At 40.2% G+C, this 23,608-nt stretch overlaps 1 protein-coding gene across 3 annotated transcripts in view; it reads left to right on the top strand.

Moving 5' to 3' along the window:
* Positions 1-435: 435 nt before the first annotated feature.
* LOC109423693 (tyrosine-protein kinase Btk) overlaps positions 436-23,608 on the top strand; it is a 471,634-nt gene continuing 448,461 nt past the window's right edge. The window contains exons 1-2 of one of the 3 annotated variants that reach the window (XM_062850401.1): positions 436-1,009; positions 9,817-10,236. In XM_062850401.1, the coding sequence (XP_062706385.1) occupies positions 10,084-10,236 (153 nt within the window). In that variant the 5' untranslated portion in view covers positions 436-1,009; positions 9,817-10,083. The remainder of the gene's footprint in view (positions 1,010-9,816; positions 10,237-23,608) is intronic. The other 2 variants (XM_062850400.1, XM_062850399.1) reach the window with 2 other exon arrangements.

The raw sequence follows: 23,608 nt of genomic DNA on the forward strand, positions 1-23,608 counted from the left end.
ATTGTGAAACTCAGGACGCACTTGCGTGCACGCTGCGTGGACGCGCCGCCCGTGTGCATCGGCTCTTAAAACGCGTTTACCGACGGTTAGCAACGGATAAATGCCGATTTTTCCGGTTAGCAAAGGTCCCTTTGTTTGAAAACTATTAAAAAAAAATAGTTTCAAAACCTATAAGGGCGCCGTTATAGTTACGCGTGAGAGTGGAAGTGCGCGTGTGCGAAGCCGCAAAGAATAATATTAACAACAGCTAGCCCACGAAAATCTTTGGAAGCGCACTCCCACTCTCACTTTCACGCGGCACTATGGCAGCGCAGTAAGATTGAGCGAATTTTAGCGTGCTTCGCGATAAAAAAGTAAATAAACAGCTGTCAAATGAAAAGTCAAAATCGAGGATTTCAATGACTGCGGCCGACCGACGACGATGATGATGATGATTCGTTTCGTTCGCGTTCGCGAGTGTTGATGTTCCTCTGCTCTGATCTGACCAGCCAGGGAGGATTGTGTTTTTCGTCGGTCGGTCTCGAGAATCGAATCTGCTCTGTTGTTATCGTCGCGGGTGGACATTATTTCGGAACAATCAGGAATTTCCGGTGCCGGATGTCGTCGTGAAACATAGAAACTAGTGAAAACAGTGATCGTTCGGGGTGAACAAGAGAAAACAGCCAGAAGATCGCGGCGCTAGCTGCAGGGGAAAGAGTTGCGTGCAGAATGTTATTCGCGGAATTGTGTGCAGTGTTTTGACCGGATGGAGTGCGGTGCATCGAAGGCGGAACCGGGATTTTTTTTTTGTGGAGCTGGAATTGATTTTTTCTTTGTGATTGACGGAAGTGGGTGAATCGCGCGGCGAATTGGCAATAGAGTTTCCGTTCAGCTGATTGCTGAAAGTTGTGTTTGTTTTCGACCCGGGGAAAAAGTGCGACGAGCTGAGGTGCCCTTACGGAACGGAACGGAAGAAGAGAGAGTGTGATAAGAAGAAGTAAATTGTTTATAATTCCTGCGCTGGTGTGTTGTAAATATTTTGGTTTTCTGAAGGCTGGCATTACAATTTTATTATGATTATTATTCCGCTTGCTCGAAGCGATTGGCAATTATTATTACATTCAGAGCTTCTGTTCTTCCCCGGGGGATCGATCTCACACGGGTAGCTGTTGAATCGTATGACAAAATTTATGCCAACAGCGCCTGTTTGATCAGGTTGCAAATTATGACGATATAGGCCTCAATATTTGTATTACTCATCGAGTTGCAAGACGACTTCAAAGCAGAAAGCAATACATGCCTGGCGGGAACCTAAAAAGTGAAGGAATCGCAAACATTTCCTGGGCCTGTTTTGTGCAAAACGTGCCAGACTCGGAGATGTAACATCTCTGTTAGTTTAGTCGATTGTGAAGTCGATGGGATGGTTCATATTTTTAATTATTTAGTGTGGCACTTTTAGGTATGTAGATAATTGAATTTTTCTTATTAGGTACATAACTATTCTACATTGGATCAACTGTCTATAAAACCTAAAAAATCTGATAATTTTTATTACTTATGTATCATTACTAAGTAGAAAGGAAGATTCAATGAAATACCTAATACAAAACTTTTTCCGTGGGCTCCGAATATAGTATTTTTTTCGGAAAGCATCTTTAGTGGAACCCTGAGAGGTACCGCAGGAAGTATCCCGGTAGAAGTGACAAAATCAATTCCATGAATCATCCCTAGAGGAATTCAGGGATAATTTTCCGGGGAAATCTCTGAAGGACTCTTTGAAGGAACTCCAAGAATAATTCTGGGAGATACTTTGAGGAAACCTTTAAGGAATAGTCGTTACAGAAATGCTGAGAGGAATTTGTATAAAAAACTATGAATTAAAAAATGTAGTATGATCGTGCCAGAGTATTGAGTAAGTACCAGAAACTTCCTGTGAATCCTGAAAAGATTATCTGAAGGAATGCCTGATAGAATGCCGAGAAGAACGCTGGCAGTGCACCTTGAAGGAATTCATGCATGCTCAGGGCAACTACACTCAGACTGGAAATCCCACAAACACCGGATTCGTCCTCCAAGCAAGAAACCTGGGAATACTGGGATCCCCTGTGAAAATATGAACAACTTGTTCTTAGAGTGTAAGGATCTAAGGTTAACTTCGTTACCTAACGGTCTACTTACTGGCGATTCATTAGCATCTTAATGAGACGACTATGTGACTATGAGAAAAGGGAAACGTGATCAGAGCGCGAGATAACGGTATAACGATTACCATTTAGGAGACAGGCTAGACATCAATAGAGTAACATGTATCATATTAGTGACCCCAAAGTAGATGTGCTTAAGCAAATTCAGTATTACGAAGTAGTTTAATGAACGTATGTATAAGTACTTTATTATATTGTGTACTCTTACGGAGAAATCTTGAATGAGTCTTCCCTAGGATTTCATCATTTCACGGTGATGTTGTTTTTCCAGGATCCTGAGTGGCTGTTAACTAGGATCTACCCTTGGTCGGTCGGATCGTTTCGCTGCCAGAGTACCTACTAATCCCATATCCGTGTTATAAGACCCAACCTCCTGCACGGAACCCAGTCAGGTTTTAGAGCTGCAATGGAACCTTAACTGCTTTTTCTACAATCTCCCGGACCTCCAGGATATGCATCCACTGGCAGTGATCACCCTGAAAAAGGCCCATCAACGTTGCAACTGAGAGCATAAACAGAACTCTCCAGTGCAGTTACCGATGGCACATCAGAGCCGAACTGAAGATATATTACATATATTACTGCCTTGAAGATTACCAAAAAAACACCCTCTATCGGTTGTTTCAATATACCTGTTAAATGGAATGCTGCCAGATCTCAAAAAAGATCGAGCAGGTTCTCCTAAAGATTCCCTAATGCAGGCTGATCGTCGGTGACTTCGATGGTCTTGTCAGCACTACAAACAAGCACGGGCTTTTGATCTTGATTCCTGAATAATAGTTGAAATACCTTTGGACGGATGAATTGCAGCAACATGCACAAACAGTAGAATCGGTCATACACGTCACTCTTACCTCCACGCAGGTAAGCGGAAAACTGACTTGGAAAGTAGACCCCGATCTCTACGGAAGCGGTCGCCAGCCAATATTGGTATACCTCTAGGAGGCTCATGTGGAAATTTGATGCAGCTTACTAGGCTAGTTTCAAAGCGCAGATAGACCCTGAGTGAAAACCACCCAGACAACATATGTACTAGTCCTGTCCGCTGTCATTGGAGAAACACCAGCAAACACGATCTCCCGAACCAGCTCTACCCGGGGGCCAAAGGGCCAGATAGTTCACCACTGATGGACTGACGATGTGAAGAAATCGATCAAATGACGGTGGAAAGCCTTGAGGCGCCTGGAATGACTCCTATTAGAATATCCGAAATGGTAGAAAATTGCAAACAAGCGGCACGAAGCCCGAAAAAACAGCTAGCAATTTATCCGAGAGGATCGAATGACAACCAGTCCGCGTCTAAACCAAGGGGAATGACATATCTTTTTCTAACCGGGAAATCCGCTTTTATTCGTTCCGAACCGTCGCTAACCGCTGCTAACTGAGCAGCAGTTAGACGCGGTTAACGACGGTTAGCAACGGATAAATAAGGATTTTTTTCCGGTTAGCAAAGGAAGTGTCATTCCCCCTGGTCTAAACTTTGGGGACGATTGCTCTCTAGGAAGGATGTGACAAAAAGGAAAATTTCTGAAAATACGAAATGCCACAACTGGATATGTAATTTCTGGTGATCTCGCTGATCATTCTGGAGAAATGGTGGAAGTACTTCATGAAATGACACAAAAAACACTGTTAGAATTTCTAATAGAACTCCTAGAGATACCTCCGGAGATTCCAAGAAAAAAATTTGAACATTTCCTGAAGAGATTCCTGAACAAAATGTTCAAGCAATTTCTGAAGTAATTGTTTTAGTCCGGCGGCCTCTAGATGCTCGCAGAGTTGTTCCACGTCTGTCCCGAAAGGAATGATAGTTGCCAGTTTGTCGGCCTTCGGCGGATCCAGCTTGCGTACCTTCTCCAGATGACACTGTAGTAGTTGCTCCGGACGACCATACAGCCGCCTCAGCTTGCTAATCACCTTAGGAACCGATTTCGGGAACAACAGCTGTCCTCGGACACTTTCCCAACGCTGGCTTTTTCAGGCTCTCCTGCAGCCGCACCAGGTTTTCAACGTCGGTGAATCCACACGCCTCATTGGATGCCTCGTAGGAGCCGATAAACAACGGCACTCCTGTGTTCTGCCGGTGAAATCGGGTAGCTTCTTCGTTATCCCGTTCCTAGCTGCCATTTGTGCCTTCGACGGAGCACTCCGCTGCTTCCCCAGCCCGTTTACGACCACTTTCTTCACGCTCGGCTTCAAATTCTTCTTTTTCAATTGCTCTTCTTCTTTGGCATCTGATTCCTCTTCGGTGTCTTCTGATTCCTCTTCGCTTTCTTCTTCCGAGTCGGATTCTTCTTCATCGGAGTCTTCTTCACTATCTTCTTCCTCTTCGCAACGCCGATCCATCATCTCCTTCCCCTTCTTCGATTTCTCCAACTGCGTGGGTAACGCGACTTCCGGGTTTCTGAGAGGCTTTCCCAAAACTGTCTCCTTCTTCTGACTGCCTTCCCCTTTCATCTGCAGCTGCTTCACTTCTTTCTGAACACTACACATCTTCACTTCAAACATTTCCCGCATCTTTTTCAACTTCTCCAGGTGATTCTTCTCGTCCGCTAAGGCCTTGTCCATGAGCACCTGCTCCTCCTCACGCTGCTTCGCCCTAATCGCGTTCTCCAGCCTCATCTTCTTCTCCTTCAAAGCCATCTCCATTTCCATACGCTTCTCCAAAATAATCATTTCGATTTCCATCCCCCCTTTTTTCCCCTGCCGGTCCTCCTCTAGCTCTTTCAACCATTTTTCCAACACGGAACCGGCATTGTTTTCCGACCTGGCTGACCAAACTAAAGGCTGCTGTCAATACAAGTATTAAACCATTCCGGAGATGACCCGCCACAACAGTAATCTTTGGAGCAGTTTATGCAGGAAACTCTGGGAAATACCTGTAGGAACTCCTTGCAATGGCTTCGGAAGAATTCCTAGAATAATTCTATGGGAAAAAATGTGATGAGTTTTTGGAGGTACCCCTTGAGGAAGCTCTAGAAGATTTCCTAGAAGAATTTTGTGGGAAACTTTTGGAGTTAAGAAATCCCTGATGAGATTTCTAAAGGACACTCTTAAGGAATTGCAGATGTAAGACTCGGAAAAAATAATGGCAGAATCCTTGAAATAATATCGGCAGGAATTGGAGCAAAAACTAAAGACAAAGGTATTGGAGGAGAAATTGAACTTGGGGTAAGACACTGTGCTGGAGAGTACATTTTCCTTCACAGAGTTGCTCAGAATTTCTCCGGATTGCTTCCGTTTTTGCTTGGGTGTTGCCTGATTCATCGCAAAATCAAAACAATATTGCCCGATATCACGCCTTTCTTGCAGTTTTAGGGGTGTTTTTCAACAAATTTCGTCGATTATTGGTGAAAAGAGTTACTCAGAATTTCTCAGAGTTACTCTCGTTTGCACAGTGTCTTGCCCCTAGAACTTGAATAAATACATATATACATTTCTGAAGGGATTCTTGGCGGACGTTCTGAAGCAAACCCTGGAAGAACTGCTGGAGATACTTCTGGAGAAGTTCCTCAAAGAATTTCTTGCAAAATGTCTACAGGTATAAGTGGACAAAAACATTTCCTTAAATAATGACCCAACAGAAATTTGAAGCAAATCTGGAAGAATTCTTGAAGGATCACTATACTAAGTTTATAAAAGAATTGAATTTTTCGAAGGAAACTCCAAAGAAATGCTTGGAAATGTGGAGAATGCTCTACAGTTACTCCATAACGAATTTCTTGCGATATTTCTGGAGAAACGACAAGAAATAAATCCGGAAGTGATTTCTGAAAGAATCCTGAACGGCCCCCGGGAAAATTTCTGAAAAAATATCTTAGGAGAATTTTAATGCATACCAAGAGAAGTTTATGGTGCAATCCCCGGAGGAATATTTGTGGAACTTCTGAGACGAATTTCGTGAGTACTTTCTAGAGGAATTTATGAAGTAGGTAATGCCTGAGAAAATCTTCTGAGGAATTCCAAAAAGAAACCTTTCGAAGAGCTCCAACAAAAATTTCAAAAAGCATTCTTGCTGTTAACTGGAGAAATTTCAGGATGAATACTCGGAATAACCTCTGGAGAATTTCCTGCAATAAATTCTTAAGGAGTTTAAAAAATCACTGATCACTAAAAACTAACTGATTTTCCTTAGGGATCTCTGCGAAATCTCTAGGGGAGCCATTAAAAGAAAGCCGGAAGAAGTTGCTAGACTAGTCCCGTAGATAATCCTTGGAGATCCTGGAAAGCTTCTTTGGATGGATACCGGAATAAATGTCAGCACGAATGTGGAGAGGACTTCCTGGAGGAATCCCAGGAGCAATTTGTGGTGGGTCCCGGAAGGGAACTCTGGTGGGATCCCAGGAGTAATTCTTGAACGATGAATGAATCATAACAGGCATCTGAGAGGTATCCCTGAATAAACCGCTGGAGGCACTAGAGATAGCACTGACTAGAGAAATCCCGCAAAATTCTCTAGCGTAGTGTTTCTCACAGTTTTGGAGGTATTGCCCCCATAGATAGTTTTTATTTTTATAGGCAGGAATCTGGAACCAAAAAGTTCGGCTGTAACTCACAAAATGTCTCCAGGAATATCCTTAAATATACTGTTATATGTTTTGACTGAAAAATCCATGAGAAAATCCACCAAGATCTCATCAAGCTAAGAAACAAAATTCTCTAATCTTTCAGGTGCTTCTCGATTTTCATTTGGTTTTTTAACGGAACTTGTTTATAAAATAAGTATAACGCTTATTTGAAACATCTTCTTCTTCTTTCTGGCATTATACCCCAATTGGGACAGACTCTGCTTCTCAGCAACACTTTCACAGTTATTGACTGAAAGCCTTTGCTTTCTTTGTCAAGAATTACTTTGCATTTGTGGCAGCGATGTCGCCTACGAATTGACATATTCAAATATTATATAAATGGAACGAACTCACCACTATGTATAATCCTTTCATCTTCGAAATGAATCAGCCGAGCTCTAGCTTCATGAAAAAGACAAAATTTGTTGTATAGTATGGCCTGTATATAGCGCTTTTAGTTGTTTTTTTGCCAGTAATTTTATATTTTGCGTTGGAAAAAGTACGTAGGTAAATACACTTTCTTTGTAAAAAGGTACATACAATCAATAAATAAAGTTAATGAACGTTCATAATGTTTAGATAATAAGAGTTATTATCTATATAACATCTTCAAATCATTGATCTAATGGTCCGGATGATTAAAAGTAAAAAATAATTTCCATCCGTAAAATTTGTCATCATCATGTCGATTTTAAAATAAACACACAATCCCAAAACCGAGTTACGATGCGATGTAGTCGTTGAATCTTCGTTGTTCCCATCCCACAATTTACCGAGTGAGATCGTTGCACTGGCTCGACTCGACTGGAGGAACAAAACCGCAAAAAAATGCTAATGACAAAGATTGCCTTTTGATTTTATAAAATTATAATGGTTGAGATTCGCAACCAACAACACCAGCCAGCCAGCCACAGAGTGGTGTCACCCTCCGTCCGATACTTTCCACACTTTCAAACAAAAAAGGGAAGAACAAGTTAGCACTCTCCTCCTTCTCGATCTGACCGAGCTCAGCTGCTCAGCTCGTCGACAAGTCGAGGAGATTCGAGTTTCTTTCCGATTGCTTGAATCTGGATCTGGAATATTCTTGGCACTTTGGCGCAAAGTGTCGTCGTCGTTGCTAACGCGACTGGAGATGGTATGCAAAATGGAAAAATAAAAAATAAAAACGACTCCGTTTGGATGCAATTGAGGAAATCCCAATTTGATCTACGCACAGATTGTGGTGTTAAATATAACGGCAACCGGAGGTGATGAGTACGACAAGTGCAACGACGACTCGGTACAAAACTTGAGCCGTTAAGAATTGGTCCTTATAAAGTGGGATTTTCTTGTTGCAGAGGGAAGTGTTTGCGATTCCATCAATGGCTCCCTGAAAGAAAAAAAAAGTTCTCACCTTAATTTTGCTTGTTTTAAGTATTTTGCACAGCTGTATGGGGCTTTGTTAAAGCTATGTTCATTTAGAATCCGGAATGACAAAATCACGTATATCTTAGGGATGGAATAACAAACATAAAAGGTGAAGCCCTCAAAACAAAGGTTATTTATTGTACTTTCATGGAAAAATATCCTTGAAATTATTTTTATTTTTCACACATTTTCTCACTTTTTCAGTGTTGACCTCTCTAAAAATCTGCACAACGGTGGTAAATTTTAGCAACAACCCCTTCCGCACGTTTGTTCAACAATCAGGTCATCTATGCAGTGTCCTGAGTGCCTTGACTAGTCTGACTAGGATTCCGAAGAAAAATTGCCAAACTTTTTTTTTATTGCGAAATGAGGGGCAATTCAGTGAATTGAGAAAACGCGAAATTTGAGTGTTTTTTTTTCGTTGATAAACACTACCGATCTGTGACGATACCACTGAACGTCTCCGGCTGTCATGGCAGCTCATCAAAATAGGTAAAACCTCTACATATCCCTTGTGTGTGTTTTTGAAAAGCAGCACGCGATTCTTGAGGCTGTCATCCTTGTATGAATTGGTTCTCATCATCTTGTTGCGAAAAAACCATGCCCAGAGTTCGAACTTCTTGCCAAATCTTCAAATTCAAAGCAGATTTATCAATGAACCCAAGCTTTTTTCTTCCGAGGACACTTCCTTATGCCATGGTTAACAACATCTGTGCACATAACACATAATGGTTTTGACGATATTAACATTTTTCGCGACTGTCGTACCTGAACACGCTAAATTTTCAACGTGTTTGTGCAAGATTTTTTTCCTCCTCTTGTCTTCAATCTGAAATAACTTTTCACTCGTTGCAAGAAAATCGATGAAATTTTCACCATTTAAAGAGGATTAGTGTATGATCAGAGTGCTGCAAAAGAATGATGATTATGTTCATTGAGAGCGCCACTAGAAAATGTGACATGATTCCGGATTCTAAGTGAACATAGCTTTAGGTCAAGGATTTAGTTATGCGCTGTATATTATTTCTTTTTTGTAGATATACACTGTTCTAAGTAGTTACTTCCTTATCTATTGCACCATTGAGATTTTTCAATCAACTGATTTTCCTATAATAATTTTGAGATAAAATGATTAGTAGGTATATCTGTATCATGAAATAATAACCAAGGCATCTCAATCAAGTTCACAATACATCACATTACTGTCAGATGATGAAGATTAAAGGATATCGAACATTGATACTTTGATAGTACCTCTAAAACACATTTTTAAGACAGATTTTATGGTTTTCTTAGTATTTGTGTTTGGAAAAATCACATATGAAACTATATCTTTTCTGAATATTTTGGGTATTTCTTCATGCCAAATTGCCTTCTGGAGCTCAGCATTCACTCTTTTTTCCAGAGTCCCTTGTTCGGCTGCTCTATTTTCAGTAAATGTTTGGATTACCACATTTCAATACAAGTTTGCTGAAGTTCAGTTAGTTTTTTGCTGTATAGAGCAAAATGCAACAATACTGCCATTCTCTCTGGAATGCAAGATTTGCCTGATTAATAAATTTTTGTACGTGACTGGATTCGGAATTTTGATTGATAAATTTGTATCAAGTGAACCAAACTCGCGTTTCCATTACTAATCCCTTTTCTATTGTTCACAGCACCACCATCGATCGTTCGCAGCGCAAAATGTGATCCACCGAAACAGGGACTCCCGTAGTGTTTAAGGAACCAATGTAGCAACTACATTTAAAGCATTATTTACACGGTGGCCATAGAAAGTTTATAGTCAAGAAGAAAGAAGAATAGCCTATTTTTTGTATATATATTTTAAATAATCGCGTGAAAAGTTTAGTAGTTTTCAAATTAAAATCCTATATCGATTAAGTTTTCAAAGCCAAAAATCGCTAGAAAAAAAATTATTCAAAATGAACGAACGCCGTAGTGACTCTGTGATCAAGGCCGGCTACATGGTCAAGCGGTCGCAAAACAAGAAACGCTTCACCCCGGTCAACTACAAGACGCGCTGGTTCGAGTTGACACGGCTTTATCTGTCCTATTACGATATCGGCAATTTGGAGGTAAGTGCGATCAGTCCCAGTCGTCCCGTTTCTTCGTGTTACCCCACCCCCATTTGCGTGAGATCTACCAAAACATCTACCAAAACAGTTAGGACACTACCTCCGTCAACGACATTGCATTGTTTGTGTGTGCGTGACAATCATCCCCCTAACCCTTGTTTGTATTAATGCTACAATCGTGTGTGTTTCAACTAGCCAAATCCCATTGAGAGGATCGTTTTCGATCGTTCAGATTAATCCATTCATTGCCGAACAATTGAACATCGTACTCATAAGAACATTTGCTTCACACTACCAAAAAAATCGTATGAATGCATTACCGAGCTTAAATCTGTAACAAATCAACGCATAATGCTGAAAACATTAACAACATACGAGTCTTCAACGAGACAGACAATACAGTACTAATAAGGATTCAGTCTCATCATCGTTACGGGCATCACTTCACTCCACATTTTATTCTTAAAATAAAACCTGAAAGAAGCGTCTAGTTGGATACTTCGTCCATCACAATCATTAATCATCCGATACTCTCGACAATACGTGCGTTACATAGTCATATATATGTGATTTATTGTATCAATGAACTGGTTTTGTTTGCGTTTTGGCTTCTTACTAGCTGATGGTGCTGTGATAGCATGACTATAGAAAAATCCGAAAAAAAACGAAGCAAAAAGGAAGCACTAGAAATTTTAAAGATAGACAAGCTTTTTAATAGCCTTTAATTTGAGAGACATGGTGACTCAACCATTTGCAGCTGTATTTTCAGTATTTTGTTTTTCCTCTGAACCTGGTATGTTATAAAAAATGCAGTAGGTCAACTTACTATTTTCCATCAGCGACGAGATTCTGGAGATTATACTAGCACAAAAAGCATAAATATTCTATGTTTTCATAGTATTTTAGTTTTCAACCCTCAAACTTGCAATTGCAGAGAATTTATGATCAAAATCGAAATAGAAATGAGTGAAAGCAGTTATACTCGTCATTTTCTATTTATTACAAGCAAATTTGGTCAAAAAATTCATGAATTCATACTTAGTGCACAGGCAAATTTGAGGTTAGGGCAGAGGCGTCTCGTGACTAGCAGACTGACCTGTTCTACAGATTACTATTTTACTAAATGAAAACACATTAGAGTTATTTGATACTATGCTTGCTATTTTTTTTTTTTTTAGTTTTAGTATTGTGGTTTTTAACATAAGCTGAGTTTTATCTTCTTGTTTGTTAACCATTTTCTGAAAAATATCTTCTACATTTTCATCACACATAATGAAGCGATTCACATTCAGATGCGCCTCAGAGCGACTTCCGATGTTTGCTATTTCACATGGACTTTTAGAAAAATCCATTTTCGGTGGAAGTCATTTTCTAACGTTCTTGACACACCGACGATACTTGTTTTTTTTTTTCAATCCGCAAATGTTCGCAAATGTTCGAAATTTCCACCTCCATAAATTGTTTTAGCTCGTATCATGGCCTCGAAGTTAAAATTTGGAAACCGTTGCCAACTGCCAACGAGCTAGAGCACATTCGGCACCCCCAGCTCCATCCGCGCTGGATGTAGGTAATGCATAACAAGCGCGCACGACATTGGGTGTGCCAAAATATGCTCTAGCTGCGCAAGTTGTTCTCAGCCTACGTAGAACGACAAACCGAGAAGCCACAGTCCAAGCTTTCATTCATTTCTGGTTTTGCTACACACATGTAAACTTTCCACTGAAGAAGCTCTTTGCGTTTAGCTGTGTGCCTCTGGTATCCATCGCTTTTTTCTCTAAAGAGTATACCGAGCAGCATGCTAACAATCATTTACACACATTTGAGAACCTGATCGGTAAGCATAGCTGGCAAAGTATTTAAATACTGTGCAATCAATGTTCGTTATTCCATTTTTTTTAGATATTGTTAAATAATCCTTTAATTCCCAACAACGATACATTTTTAGCACTCTAAAACTGTAAATTTTCAACATGATTTTAAAGACTTTAGTCGAATGCGCTTAGCGTGCGTGTACGCGTGAGAAGCAGGCGGGAAGTGAAAAATGGAAAGAAACGTTGACAACGCTGCTGCTGGTTCTAGACGAGTAGGGAACGTATGAGCGACAGAGTAAAGTGAAATGAATTCGAATGAACACTGCCATTCGGAGGCAAAAAAGTGAGAAAACTGTTGGTTTGGGAACAGCATCCATCGTTCGCATGAATCGGGGAACCGGTGGCATGTAGTTTCGAAGAGTCGAGCTAGAGAGAGCTGCGCAAGGCTGGCTCTCGCATGCTCTTGTTATATGGTTTCTGCCGGTGGATGGCTTGGAGTCGGCTTTCGTTCTTCATATAGGGAATCGCGCTACTTGGGCGGTGGCTTCTATATTCGTCTGTTTTCCACTATAACTCAGTCAATCTTGAACCAATTGACACAATTCTTGGAATGCGGTGAGATAGGTATAGTATCTACCCGTGTACAAAATTTCAAGTCAATCGGTTCAAAATTGACCGAGTTACAGTGGAAAACAGACGAAAATAACAGACGAAGAAAACCACCGCCCAAGTAGCGCGATACCCTACCGGGAACGATGTTTGCGCCTTGTGTGCAAGCTGTTATGGGGTATGTGCGGTGAGAGTTTTTGAATTTAGTTTATTCTTTTGGTATAGGGTAAGTGCGCCAATTATGGCTATAGTACCAATTATTCGCCATAGTTGATTTTTACCCTTTAACGATATATATCAACATTAAAAAAAATGTGAATAACAGATCACGTTCACAAAAGATAGTTGCACTCATTTAAAGTCCACATTTTGCTTAAATTATGGTAGAAATAAATCATTTTCCTTAAAATTTCGGCTTCTTTGCACCCTTTTTCGCCATAGTGTACCAATTATGGCAAATCCCAGAAGAAATGCATGCAAATAGTGCGAAAAGGAACCGAAATTAAAAAATGTAGCCATAACTGGTACAGGGTTCCTATCATTGGCACGCGCTGTAATAAATACTAAAAATAGTTTTGGCTCCGTTTTTATACTTTTACTGTAAAGTATGGAAACTAAACTATCTTTCAACATATTGGTGACATTCGTTGGTCTTCTCGTTATTTTTGTACAAATAGTTTTGCTTAGGTAGTGCCATAATTGGTACAGGTACCCTACCTACTTAAAGATTATTTTACGAGTTTTATTCTCAGCCTATATCCGTTCCAAGAACAGGTTGAACATGTGGACGAGGCGCCTCTGGGTTAGAGAATCGCCACTGTTACTGCTATAAATGCCTAACAAAACTCGGCTTAATTTTATTCAGTGTAGAGCATTGCACATGTTTTTCTTCTGAAATTCTCAAATATTTGTACAAAACAACCCAACCTCAAGCAACAAATTTAAGTAATGGCATAAAAAGTAAAAATTACGGTATATATTTTGAAGTTTTTATTAAACGCTAGTGTCTCTTTGAGTTGGGTAAATCACACACTCCATGATTTTCTTATTTTAGCTACGTCACTCCCAACGTTGGTGATATACTAAAACACTTCAGGTATCAGGTATCAGAAGGCCGGCTCCAGAGGCACGTTATCCTCCATTTGGGACATTTGTGCCATCGCCATACATATGAGCCTATTTCATCATTTACCTGAGGGAGAATGGGACAAGGGATGGGAATTGGGAAAGGGAAAGGTGATGAAATAGGAAGGGGTGCCCTAGAAGAGGGAAAGAACGCATAAGCGCAACGAGAGCTTATAGATCATACCACAACGGGGTTAATCAGTGCCCTGAAAAGGACACTGTAAAACGCATAAGCGTAAAAAGAGCCTATAGCTCATTGGAGGTAGCTTGCGACGTCATGCGACTTTCAATATGACATAGAAAGGCACGTCATCAAAAGCATCCTCAATATTCAAAAAATCACCCAAGCAAAAACTACGTTTTAGCGAGTGCTTTCTTGAAAACGTATACAACTTTGTGTAAAAGAGTCACTGTGGACATCCCAAATTGGGAGACATGTGAGTTCACATGAACAGGCATATTAGCCAGACGAACATCACAGATGTGATAATCGACAATGCGTTTCGAGCATTTCAGAAAGAACGACGTAACCAGATAAATCTGGAACTTATTCCTTCTTTTTACAACGCACGCACCCTTTCGGGATAAAACTACAGAGTAATTTCACGCCATGAAAATACCCAATAGAAAACTACAAGAGTTCAAAACATGTTTGAAAAACTCAAATCCCTCTGGAAAAAAATAGGACAAAGCCCCATTTGCTCCAGGAGGTTTGAAGTAAGCAGAGCTTTTTACTGCCCACTAAATCGATTCTACAGCTACAATCCTCGGGGTAGAAGCTAAAGATTCGTAGCTATACAAAAGACTGGTTTATCCGAAGATATTTAGAACTTGAACAGGTCCAAGTTCCATTCAGGAATACCTCTTTCGGTCCGCACAGACCGCAGAGGACAAGCTTCTTTCAAAGCAGTAGCTATGGTATACCACAATGAAGGGCGTTGTAATAACAAAACCATAATGAAACTCTCTTGGAGTAGCAATGGAAGCGAGTTATCCATAAAATGTGATCGCAACCAATTATTACAGGTTCCCTAGCTTGTTGAGCAGGGACGCCTGAATACGCAAAGTTTGCGAAGGAACACTCCAAAGTGCAAAAAGGTCAAATGGAGAGTCCTCATCTGACACATGCCAATCAGTCAACTCATGACAAATTCTGCTCATGCAGAGTTGGGTTAGGTGCAATTCTATGTTAAGTTAGCCATGAACTGTACTACCTAAGTATTCCATCAAAGTGAAGCATCTCAAACCAATGTTTGAGCTACTTCAGATGCCAAATATCAGCGAAAAGATGCTGAAAACAAGAGCTTGCTTGAAGGCATCCATAAGGAAAGGTTGAAACATACTGTTAACGTTATTCTAAAATATAGCATGCTCGAGGCACGACAGTTCATCTATAATGAAAAAAGCAAAGCTGGGTTCACAAGGTAACCTATACAGAAGTTACCCTACGAAATTGAACTTTTTGAAGTAGATCCACTTGGGCTACATACGCTTTTTACGCTGAAAATTGATCTGAGGTTTCCTTGTCGTAGCCACTACCCAAACTAGACAGGATTACACTCTTCACAATCACAGCACAAAAAGGAAACATCAACAACGAACCAAATCGGTGTCAATTGAAAAAACGCCAATGGCGAAAACGCATTAAGCGAACCCATATAGGCAGTAATGTAAGCTAATTAACAACATTTGAATAACCCCGCCCTTATTTAGCCTCAAATTTGAGACTTAAGAAGGGCAACTGATTATCTCGGAGAAACGCAAGGTCCACTGCACCATTGCTCCGGTTAGCGCAGTAAGGGCGTAATACTGTGGAGGACGCCCTAATTCTCCACAGGCTCCGTTTGTGGTTAGGTTTTTATTAGACCCCCCTAACCATTCATTCTTTGGCACGGTAAGCATGAAGCCGCATAACACCATGGATTAGGGGTCACCTGTTTAGTGGACTCTTACCACTGGATCAGGCGGTCCGTAGTGTTATTCTTAGCCAATTGAGACAACCGCTACCGACACTACACAGCTATCTAGGCTGATCTGGAAAAGAAGTTAACATTGATGGTCAACTTCCATACGAACCCGAACAGCCGGCAACGTTGGTGATATACTAAAACACTTACACTCATACCAACCAACACATCTACATGATATACTCAAATACACTTACACAATCTGAATTTTGCCCCATCACTTGCTTATAGTGTATCCCCTTATTTCTTTATTTCTTTATTTCGTCAATCCAACGTAGACTAGTACATAGACATAAACATATACATAAATTTTGTTTTCTATTTCTAATTAATGCATTTTATTATTTTTTCATAGGGGTCTAAAAAGTAGTTCGTTCAAACTATGCGTGTCTATTTCTGTTGTTATTGAAATATTGTTTCAGATTATGCCGAGACATTGTAAAGTCAATCATTTCGCAATGTTCATTATAGATTGACATCATTTGATTAATTGGTCCAAATTTAGCGTAATCCGTCCGATTATAACAAGTTTTAAAAGGTGTTCGACTACGAAGACGTCGTGTAGGCGCATAGAAATTGAATTTAGATAAAATTTCAGATGAGTAAATTCGTTGCGAAATAATATCATTTACAAATGAGATCATGGCGATCTCACGACGCTCTTTTAATGTCTGAATGTTTATAAGCATGCAGCGTGCTTCATATGATGGAAGAGGAAATACTGTCCAACCTAGTTTCCGAAGAGCATATAATAGAAATTGTTTTTGTACTGATTCTATCCTGTCGATGTGCGTTATTCTGAAAGAGGACCAGACAACGCTGCAATATTCCAGAATTGACCTCACATAAGAAATGTACAGAGTTTTTATTGTATACGGGTTTTCAAAATTGTAGCTGAAGCGTTTTATAAACCCAAGCATATTATTTGCTCTATGGATGATCGTATTGTAATGGTCTGTGAAAGTTAGTTTAGAATCCAAAATAACTCCTAGATCCCTAACTCTTTCACATGTTTCTACTTCTTGGTTTCCTAGAGTAATTGCGCTAGTAGGTGTGCTTAGTTTTCTGCTAAAAGTTATTAAATTACACTTTTTAACATTCAGCTGCAATAAGCTTTTAGAGCACCATTTGTAAAAAATATGAATTTCCTTTTGAAATATACTTATATCTTGGTTATTCCTGATTTCCAAAAAGAGCTTCATGTCATCAGCATAGATAAGTAATTTGACTTTTTCAAGAATGAAGGAAATGTCATTTACGTACAGTATGAATAAAAGGGGACCTAGATGGGAACCTTGAGGAACTCCAGATGTGACTTGAATTGTGTTTTAATTGAATAAATATTTTTTCATTATATAATTGCTTCAAACAGCTTAGGAATGCAAGAAATAATGGCTATTCCACGATAATTACGTACGTCTGATTTTTTTCCTGATTTAAAGATGGGCACTAAATATGAATTCTTCCATGCTTTTGGAAAGGTACGGGACTCAATAGATATTTCAAAGAGCCAGAATAATGGAGCAGTAAGCTCAGTCGCTAGAGTTTTCATAAATATTGGCGGGATTCCGTCAGGTCCAGCACCTTTAGAAGCATCTAGTTTTTGTAGGCCGTGTAGTATTTCGTGTACCTTGACGTGATTGACACCTACATCCGCTGGGTATTCAGGTATGTATTCAAAAAAATCACGGTCACGATCCTCTTCGGAATAAGAAGTATATATTTCCTGGAAAAATGATGCGAAGAGATTACAAATATCTTCCGAGTTATTGCCAACGCATTGGTCCAAATACATTGAAGATGGAAAATTATTAGATTTAAGTTTCGACTGTACGTAATTAAAGAAGTTTTTCGGACACAACTTTATCTCTTTTTCAGTGTTCGTGTTGTACTCTACAAATGCAACGATGGCTAAGTTGAGTTGATCGCAGATGTCTAGATATTTTTCCAAATGTTCGTTAGTTTGGTTATTTTTGTAATTCTTATGTGCTTTCTGTTTTCGGTTTTTTAAATTTTTTATTTGTCTATTGTACCAAGCTGGAAATTTTGAGTTGCGGTTCCGTCTTTTTTTCTTGACAGGTACCTCTTCAAGAATAATTCTAAAAATAATGTTGTAAAATAATTCAACTGCAGTATCGACGCATCCTTCATTCTTTAACAATAGTTGCCAATTTATACTATTAAGTTTATGTCTAATGTTATCGTAGTTTGCTTTATGGTATTCAAAGACTTCCTCGTACTCACAATCGTTGGGTCTATGATTTTCATGAACAAACAATGAGTATTCGATTGCTGTGTGAAATGCTTCATTCTTCCATAGAGGTTGTAATGAAGCAGCAACACAGAAATCTTCCTGAATATTCGTGAGAAGAAAATCAAGATAGCAATTTTGTTGATTTTTTATATGATTAATTTGATTCAAAGATAAACCAGCAGATCTGTCAAAAATTAATTGCAATGTTTCGTTTTCACCTACGATTGGAAGTAGAATTTGGTCGTTTTCTGAGTCATGGATAAAATCGGCGTTGCGTTGGTTAAAGTCCCCATAAATGTGAACTTTAACCTCCGGTGGAAGTTCTGATAATATTTTTTCAGCCATTTCAAAGAAATTTTCATAACTGCTTTTGTTAGTGCGGTCTGGGGGAAAATATACAGAGGCAAAAACATGAGTTTCATCTGCAATGTATGTTTTCACCCAAACATGTTCAAATGCATTATTTTTTGTAGAGTGTAGAAGTTCAGAATTAAATTTTGTGCCTATCAACCCATTCCAACCAACTCCTTGACACCTATGAGGGCGCCGGTGAGTCGCTGGCCTTTCATAAAGTGTTACGGGTATTAATATTTGTTACAATTATAAGACAGAATAATTGTGAAATGTGTTATAAATATTATATTCGTACGTTCTTTGTGTTATATGTTTTATTTTACCTTGTAAATATTCCCCGAGTTTTAATACACATTTATAGGGTTCTGACTGAATAGAGGTACATGAAATGCAATCCACTGTTGATTGCCAACTTTCAGGCTATTTCGGGCAGAGGTCAAGTACTAGACATGTAAACCTTTCCCTGCCACGGACTTCAAGTTCTTGAGCTCAAGTATCGAACCCTGAAACGGGATGCCCGATTAGGATTAGTTTTCCTAGACAAAACCAAGCGATGAACACAGCGACAAATGTTGTGAACTAAAAGGCAAAATGCCAACTAAAATACAATTCCAGGATGACTGATGGACACAAACCCTTACATGAAACCTCGTCATCCTGTGATCGGAAGGAGTTATCCATCTGGATAACAGGGCATATTTATGTTATGTGTTGTGCTGCGTCAATTTGAGATGTTCCTAATTTGTGCATTCGTAAGGTTCTATGTGTATCGTGAAGTGTTAATACATTGTAGTAATTAATTTCTTTTATTTTTGTAACAAAAGTAGGTGTCATATCATCACATCCTTTCCTATCCGCGTAACGGAGAAGATGGGCGTGGCCAGCAATGGAAGTTTTCATGTCTTTTTTACTTCAACCTCTGATTGGAAAGCTGTTCCTTCCCAAACAGCATTCCATAAGCAATTTGAATAGGAGTAATAAAGTTTTAACATGACAACTTTCAGTATGCAATCTACGAATTACTCCGTTACCACGAACGCAACGCACTCCATGATTTTCTTATGAGGTGCGCAATAGCCTGGTACACGGTTTATATGGGAAAATGCAAAAAATGGAAAAACTCTAGCTCCTGTATACTTTTTGAGTTCCACTTTGGTCCCATATCAACTGTGCAAAATTTCAGATCGATCGGAAAAACTATATTTTAGCGCCCGCCATTCTTAGTTTTTCATACGATTTACTATGGGGAAATTTTACTTCCGCAAAGAAAAATCGCTAGGAGTCACCCCTAGATCCCTAAAAATAAGTCGATGAATGATATCTGTAGAAAACTTTACGAGGAATTAGACCTCCGAAGACCACAAACCGATGCGACGTTCGTGGAAAAAGTTATTAAGTCTCCCCCGATCGATAAAATGACGAGATTTTATTATTTATTGTTATTCCTTACATGTTAAATAGCTTTGGCATGCCATACAGTTTTCAGTCAATAACTTTTTCCACATGCTTTAGATCGCTTTTCGGTCTTCGGAGGGTTGGTTCCTCGTAAAATTTCCAACAGAAATCATTCAATGATTTATTTTTAGGGGTTAAGGGGCAACCTGTGGCGATTTTTCTTTGAAAAAGTGATTTTCCCCATAGTAAATCGTATGACAACTTAAAATGGCTGGCGCTAAAATATAGTTTCTCCGATCGAGCTGAAATTTTGCACAGTTGATATGGGACCAAAATGGAACTCAAAAAGTGTACAGGAGTAAAATGTCTTCTGGTGTCCCACGCTAGTGCGCAACCATTGGCGATTTATTCTATACCTAAACTGTTATCTCTAGATTGAGTTTAAATGAGGGCGAAAGTAAAATGTTCGATTTCTCTTCATCGACTCTCTCTTCTTCAGATTAAAGTGGCAAGATGCAAGTGTGGTTGAACTTTATTACCATAGTACATTTGGTGCTGGGGTGAATCTTTTTTGACCGCAGTTTCTTCTGGAGCCCGTAGTAGGCCCGACTTCCGCTGATGATGCGCCTGTCCGGTTTCCCAGATCCTGATTATCAGCCGGTGCAGACAGGTGGCCAACTTTTCTGGGCCCATCTGGATGAGTTCAGCTGCGATACCATCCTTACGAGCTGCTTTGTTGGTTTTGAGCTGGTGAATGGCATCCTTAACTTCCCTCAGCGTGGTAGTTGGTTCATTTCCGTCCTCCGTTGCACTAGCGTCGTCGTTTCTTCCGTTGCCGTGGGCTCCCGTGCCTACGTTCTCCACGCCGTTCAGGTGCTGATCGAAGTGCTGCTTCCACCTTTCGATCACCTCACGTTCGTCCGTCAAGAGGCCTCCGTCTTTATCCCTGCATATTTCGGCTCGCGGCACGAAGCCGTTGCGGGATGCGTTGAGCTTCTGATAGAACTTCCGTGTTTTTGGGCACATCAGTTACATTTCTTCGCACTCCGCTTCTTCCAGGCGGGCTTTTTCTCCCGAAAGAGGTGGGTCTGCTGTTTCCGCTTCTGTTTATAACGTTCCACATTATTTCGGGTCCCTTGCTGCAGCATTACCGCCCTCGCTGCGTTCTTCTCCTCCAAAACCGTTCTGCACTCTTCGTCGAACCATTCGTTCCGTCGATTCCGTTCCACGTACCCGAAGGTGCTCTCGGATGCGTCGTTGGTGGCTGCTTTCACTGTACTCCAGCAGTCCTCTGGAGGGGCCTCATCGAGCTCGCCCTCGTCTGGCAACGCGGCCTCGAGATTCTGCGCGTATGCTGAGGCGACATCCGGTTGTTTCAGTCGCTTTAGGTTGTACTGTGGCGGTCGCCGATACCGTACATTGTTGATGACGGTGAGTTTTGGGCGCAGTTTGACCATCACCAGATAGTGGTCGGAGTCGATGTTGGCGCCACGATTTTTTCCTCCCCTGTTGAGGAAATTAAGCCACTGCGTCCAATAGGTTGAACTTTTTTGGCATGTCCCGATTTGATATTCGCATCTAGCCAGCTAATTACTATGTGTCAAGTAATCAGCTACTGCCACGACGCGTCGTCTCCCAGTCAGGTGCAATGGAATTGATAAACTCCAAGGCCTTCCCAGGTTCTGCAGACCAGATCTCACTGGGTTGCAAGCAATTACTATTTAGAAATCTTTGCCTGCGCGTGTATAAAGCACCACAACTGCAAAGCAGATGTTCCGAGGTTTCACGTTCCGTATTACAGAAACGACAGATATCACTCTGAATCTGGCCAAAATTTTTCAAGTGATACCTGCTCGGGCAGTGTCCAGTGTCCAATTCGGTTCACTGGTTTCCGAGATATGACAGTTCAAAAATGAGTTGTCTAAAAAAAAGTGTTTCACCCGCACGGTTCTAACTTCGCGAAAAATTATTCAATCGAGCCCAAATTTGTACCAATGATGCACATATAATAGGTTGACAAACAGTCAAAATTTGAGATTTTTTGATGCACTCTATGAAAAGTTACAGGATGTTGAATTTTTTTTGTGGGAGAAAAAAAGTTGCCTATCCCAAACATTTTGGCCATCCCTTGTACATAGAGCTCTCTTGTTGAGCTCTACGAGCTTTTTGGTTTTATAAGCATTTGGTGTTATAAATCGTTTTGACTTATTGCAATTTTTGACATCCATCCAATTGGATATCACCCTCTGCTCAGCCCAGCATTTAAGGTCCATTTTTATTGTACAGTTTGATATACCCTGGGCTTGGATTATATCTTCCAGGAAGCTTTGATTTCAGGCATGTGGTCGATGGCCTTTGCAGTAATGATTAGAATAGCTGAATGTATAATCAATGGCAAACAATTCTGTAAGAATCAGATCTCCAAGTCATCTGATATAGTTATACTGATCATGACGCTGCATAGTATATCGAACATTTGTCGAAGTCATTTATGTGCCGGGAAAATATAATTCCAAGTTGGAGAGAATATTACAAACTGAGGGAGGGTAATTGGCCCAGTCAGACCCCTGAATGGGCAATGTGGGTTAGTTTATGGGAATGCCATTGAAGGTTTGTAATATTCTCCGAGGCTTTCGAAATCCAACAGGGCGCGTCCCCGGGTTGCGGATAGGGGGAAAAGGGAGATTTTTCACATTTGTACTGTAATCAGCCAATGTGGTATTATCTCCTATGGTGTTGTAGTGCGAATGAATGATCTCATTCTATGGGAATTCGAACCTTGTAATGTATTGTTTATCAACTTCAATTTTCTAAACTTGATAAGGTTTTGAAGACAAACATGAGATGAGAGAATTGCCTAATAGGAAAGTCACATCAGCAAAGCTTTTACATATGCAAATGCTATCCATGGGGTCATGTCTAGCATTTAATATGTATGGCAATGACTGATTCTTACCTAGCAGGGGTACTACAAGACCACGCGGACAATTCGAATAAAGGCTTAATTGGGGATAATATATTTTCCAGAACTGAAGGGACATTTTTTCCGGGGTGACTGGCGAGTCGGAGAGGGTAGAAGTTTCCGTTTGTTATAATTGACAAAATAAACAATCGGGCGCTTTTTCTTTCTATGACTTGCTTGGTATTTTGTGGATTATTGTTTTTTGGTTTTGGAAGGTATGCGATTCACTATTGAGCCTTAAAATTATTTTGCATCTGAATAGCATTGATATCGTCAAGTCTGCACCAACACCCTAATCCCACACCAAAATACCCTTTTACTATCCCATGGCGTTTATGTGGTCAGCAAAGACTATTCAGCCATTACCCCTCCTTATCATCGGCTTTGGACTGACTTGCGCTCTCATTGCCCCACCAAATGCTACAAAATGAAAATGAAAATTTTTATTGTACAGTTTGATATACCGCAGAATGGTTCTGGGCCAGCAAACTGTAAATTGGAACTACTTTTAGCAAGCTCGTCTGCCATTTCATTCGCTTCAATGCCACAGTGACCTGGAACCCAGTGTAAGTTTACTGAATTCCCTTGGCACAGCCTGCGCAGTGAAAGAATGCATTCCCAGACAAGCTTTGAAGTACATTGGTAAGCGCACAATGCTTTTAGTGCAGCTTGACTATCTGAGAAAATACAAATATTTGCATATCTGTATTTTCTCTCAAGGCAGATATTTGCGCATTTCAAAATAGCAAGAATCTCTGCTTGAAACACCGTAGGATGGTGTCCCATCGCCACTGAAATTTGTATTCCAGGGCCGTAGATTCCTGCTCCCATTTTTTTTCCAACTTTTGAGCCATCTGTATAGAATTTAATTGATCCTTGACGAACAGTGGGACCT

The sequence above is a fragment of the Aedes albopictus genome, chromosome 2 (genome assembly GCF_035046485.1).
Source record: "Aedes albopictus strain Foshan chromosome 2, AalbF5, whole genome shotgun sequence".
NCBI lineage: Eukaryota > Metazoa > Arthropoda > Insecta > Diptera > Culicidae > Aedes > Aedes albopictus.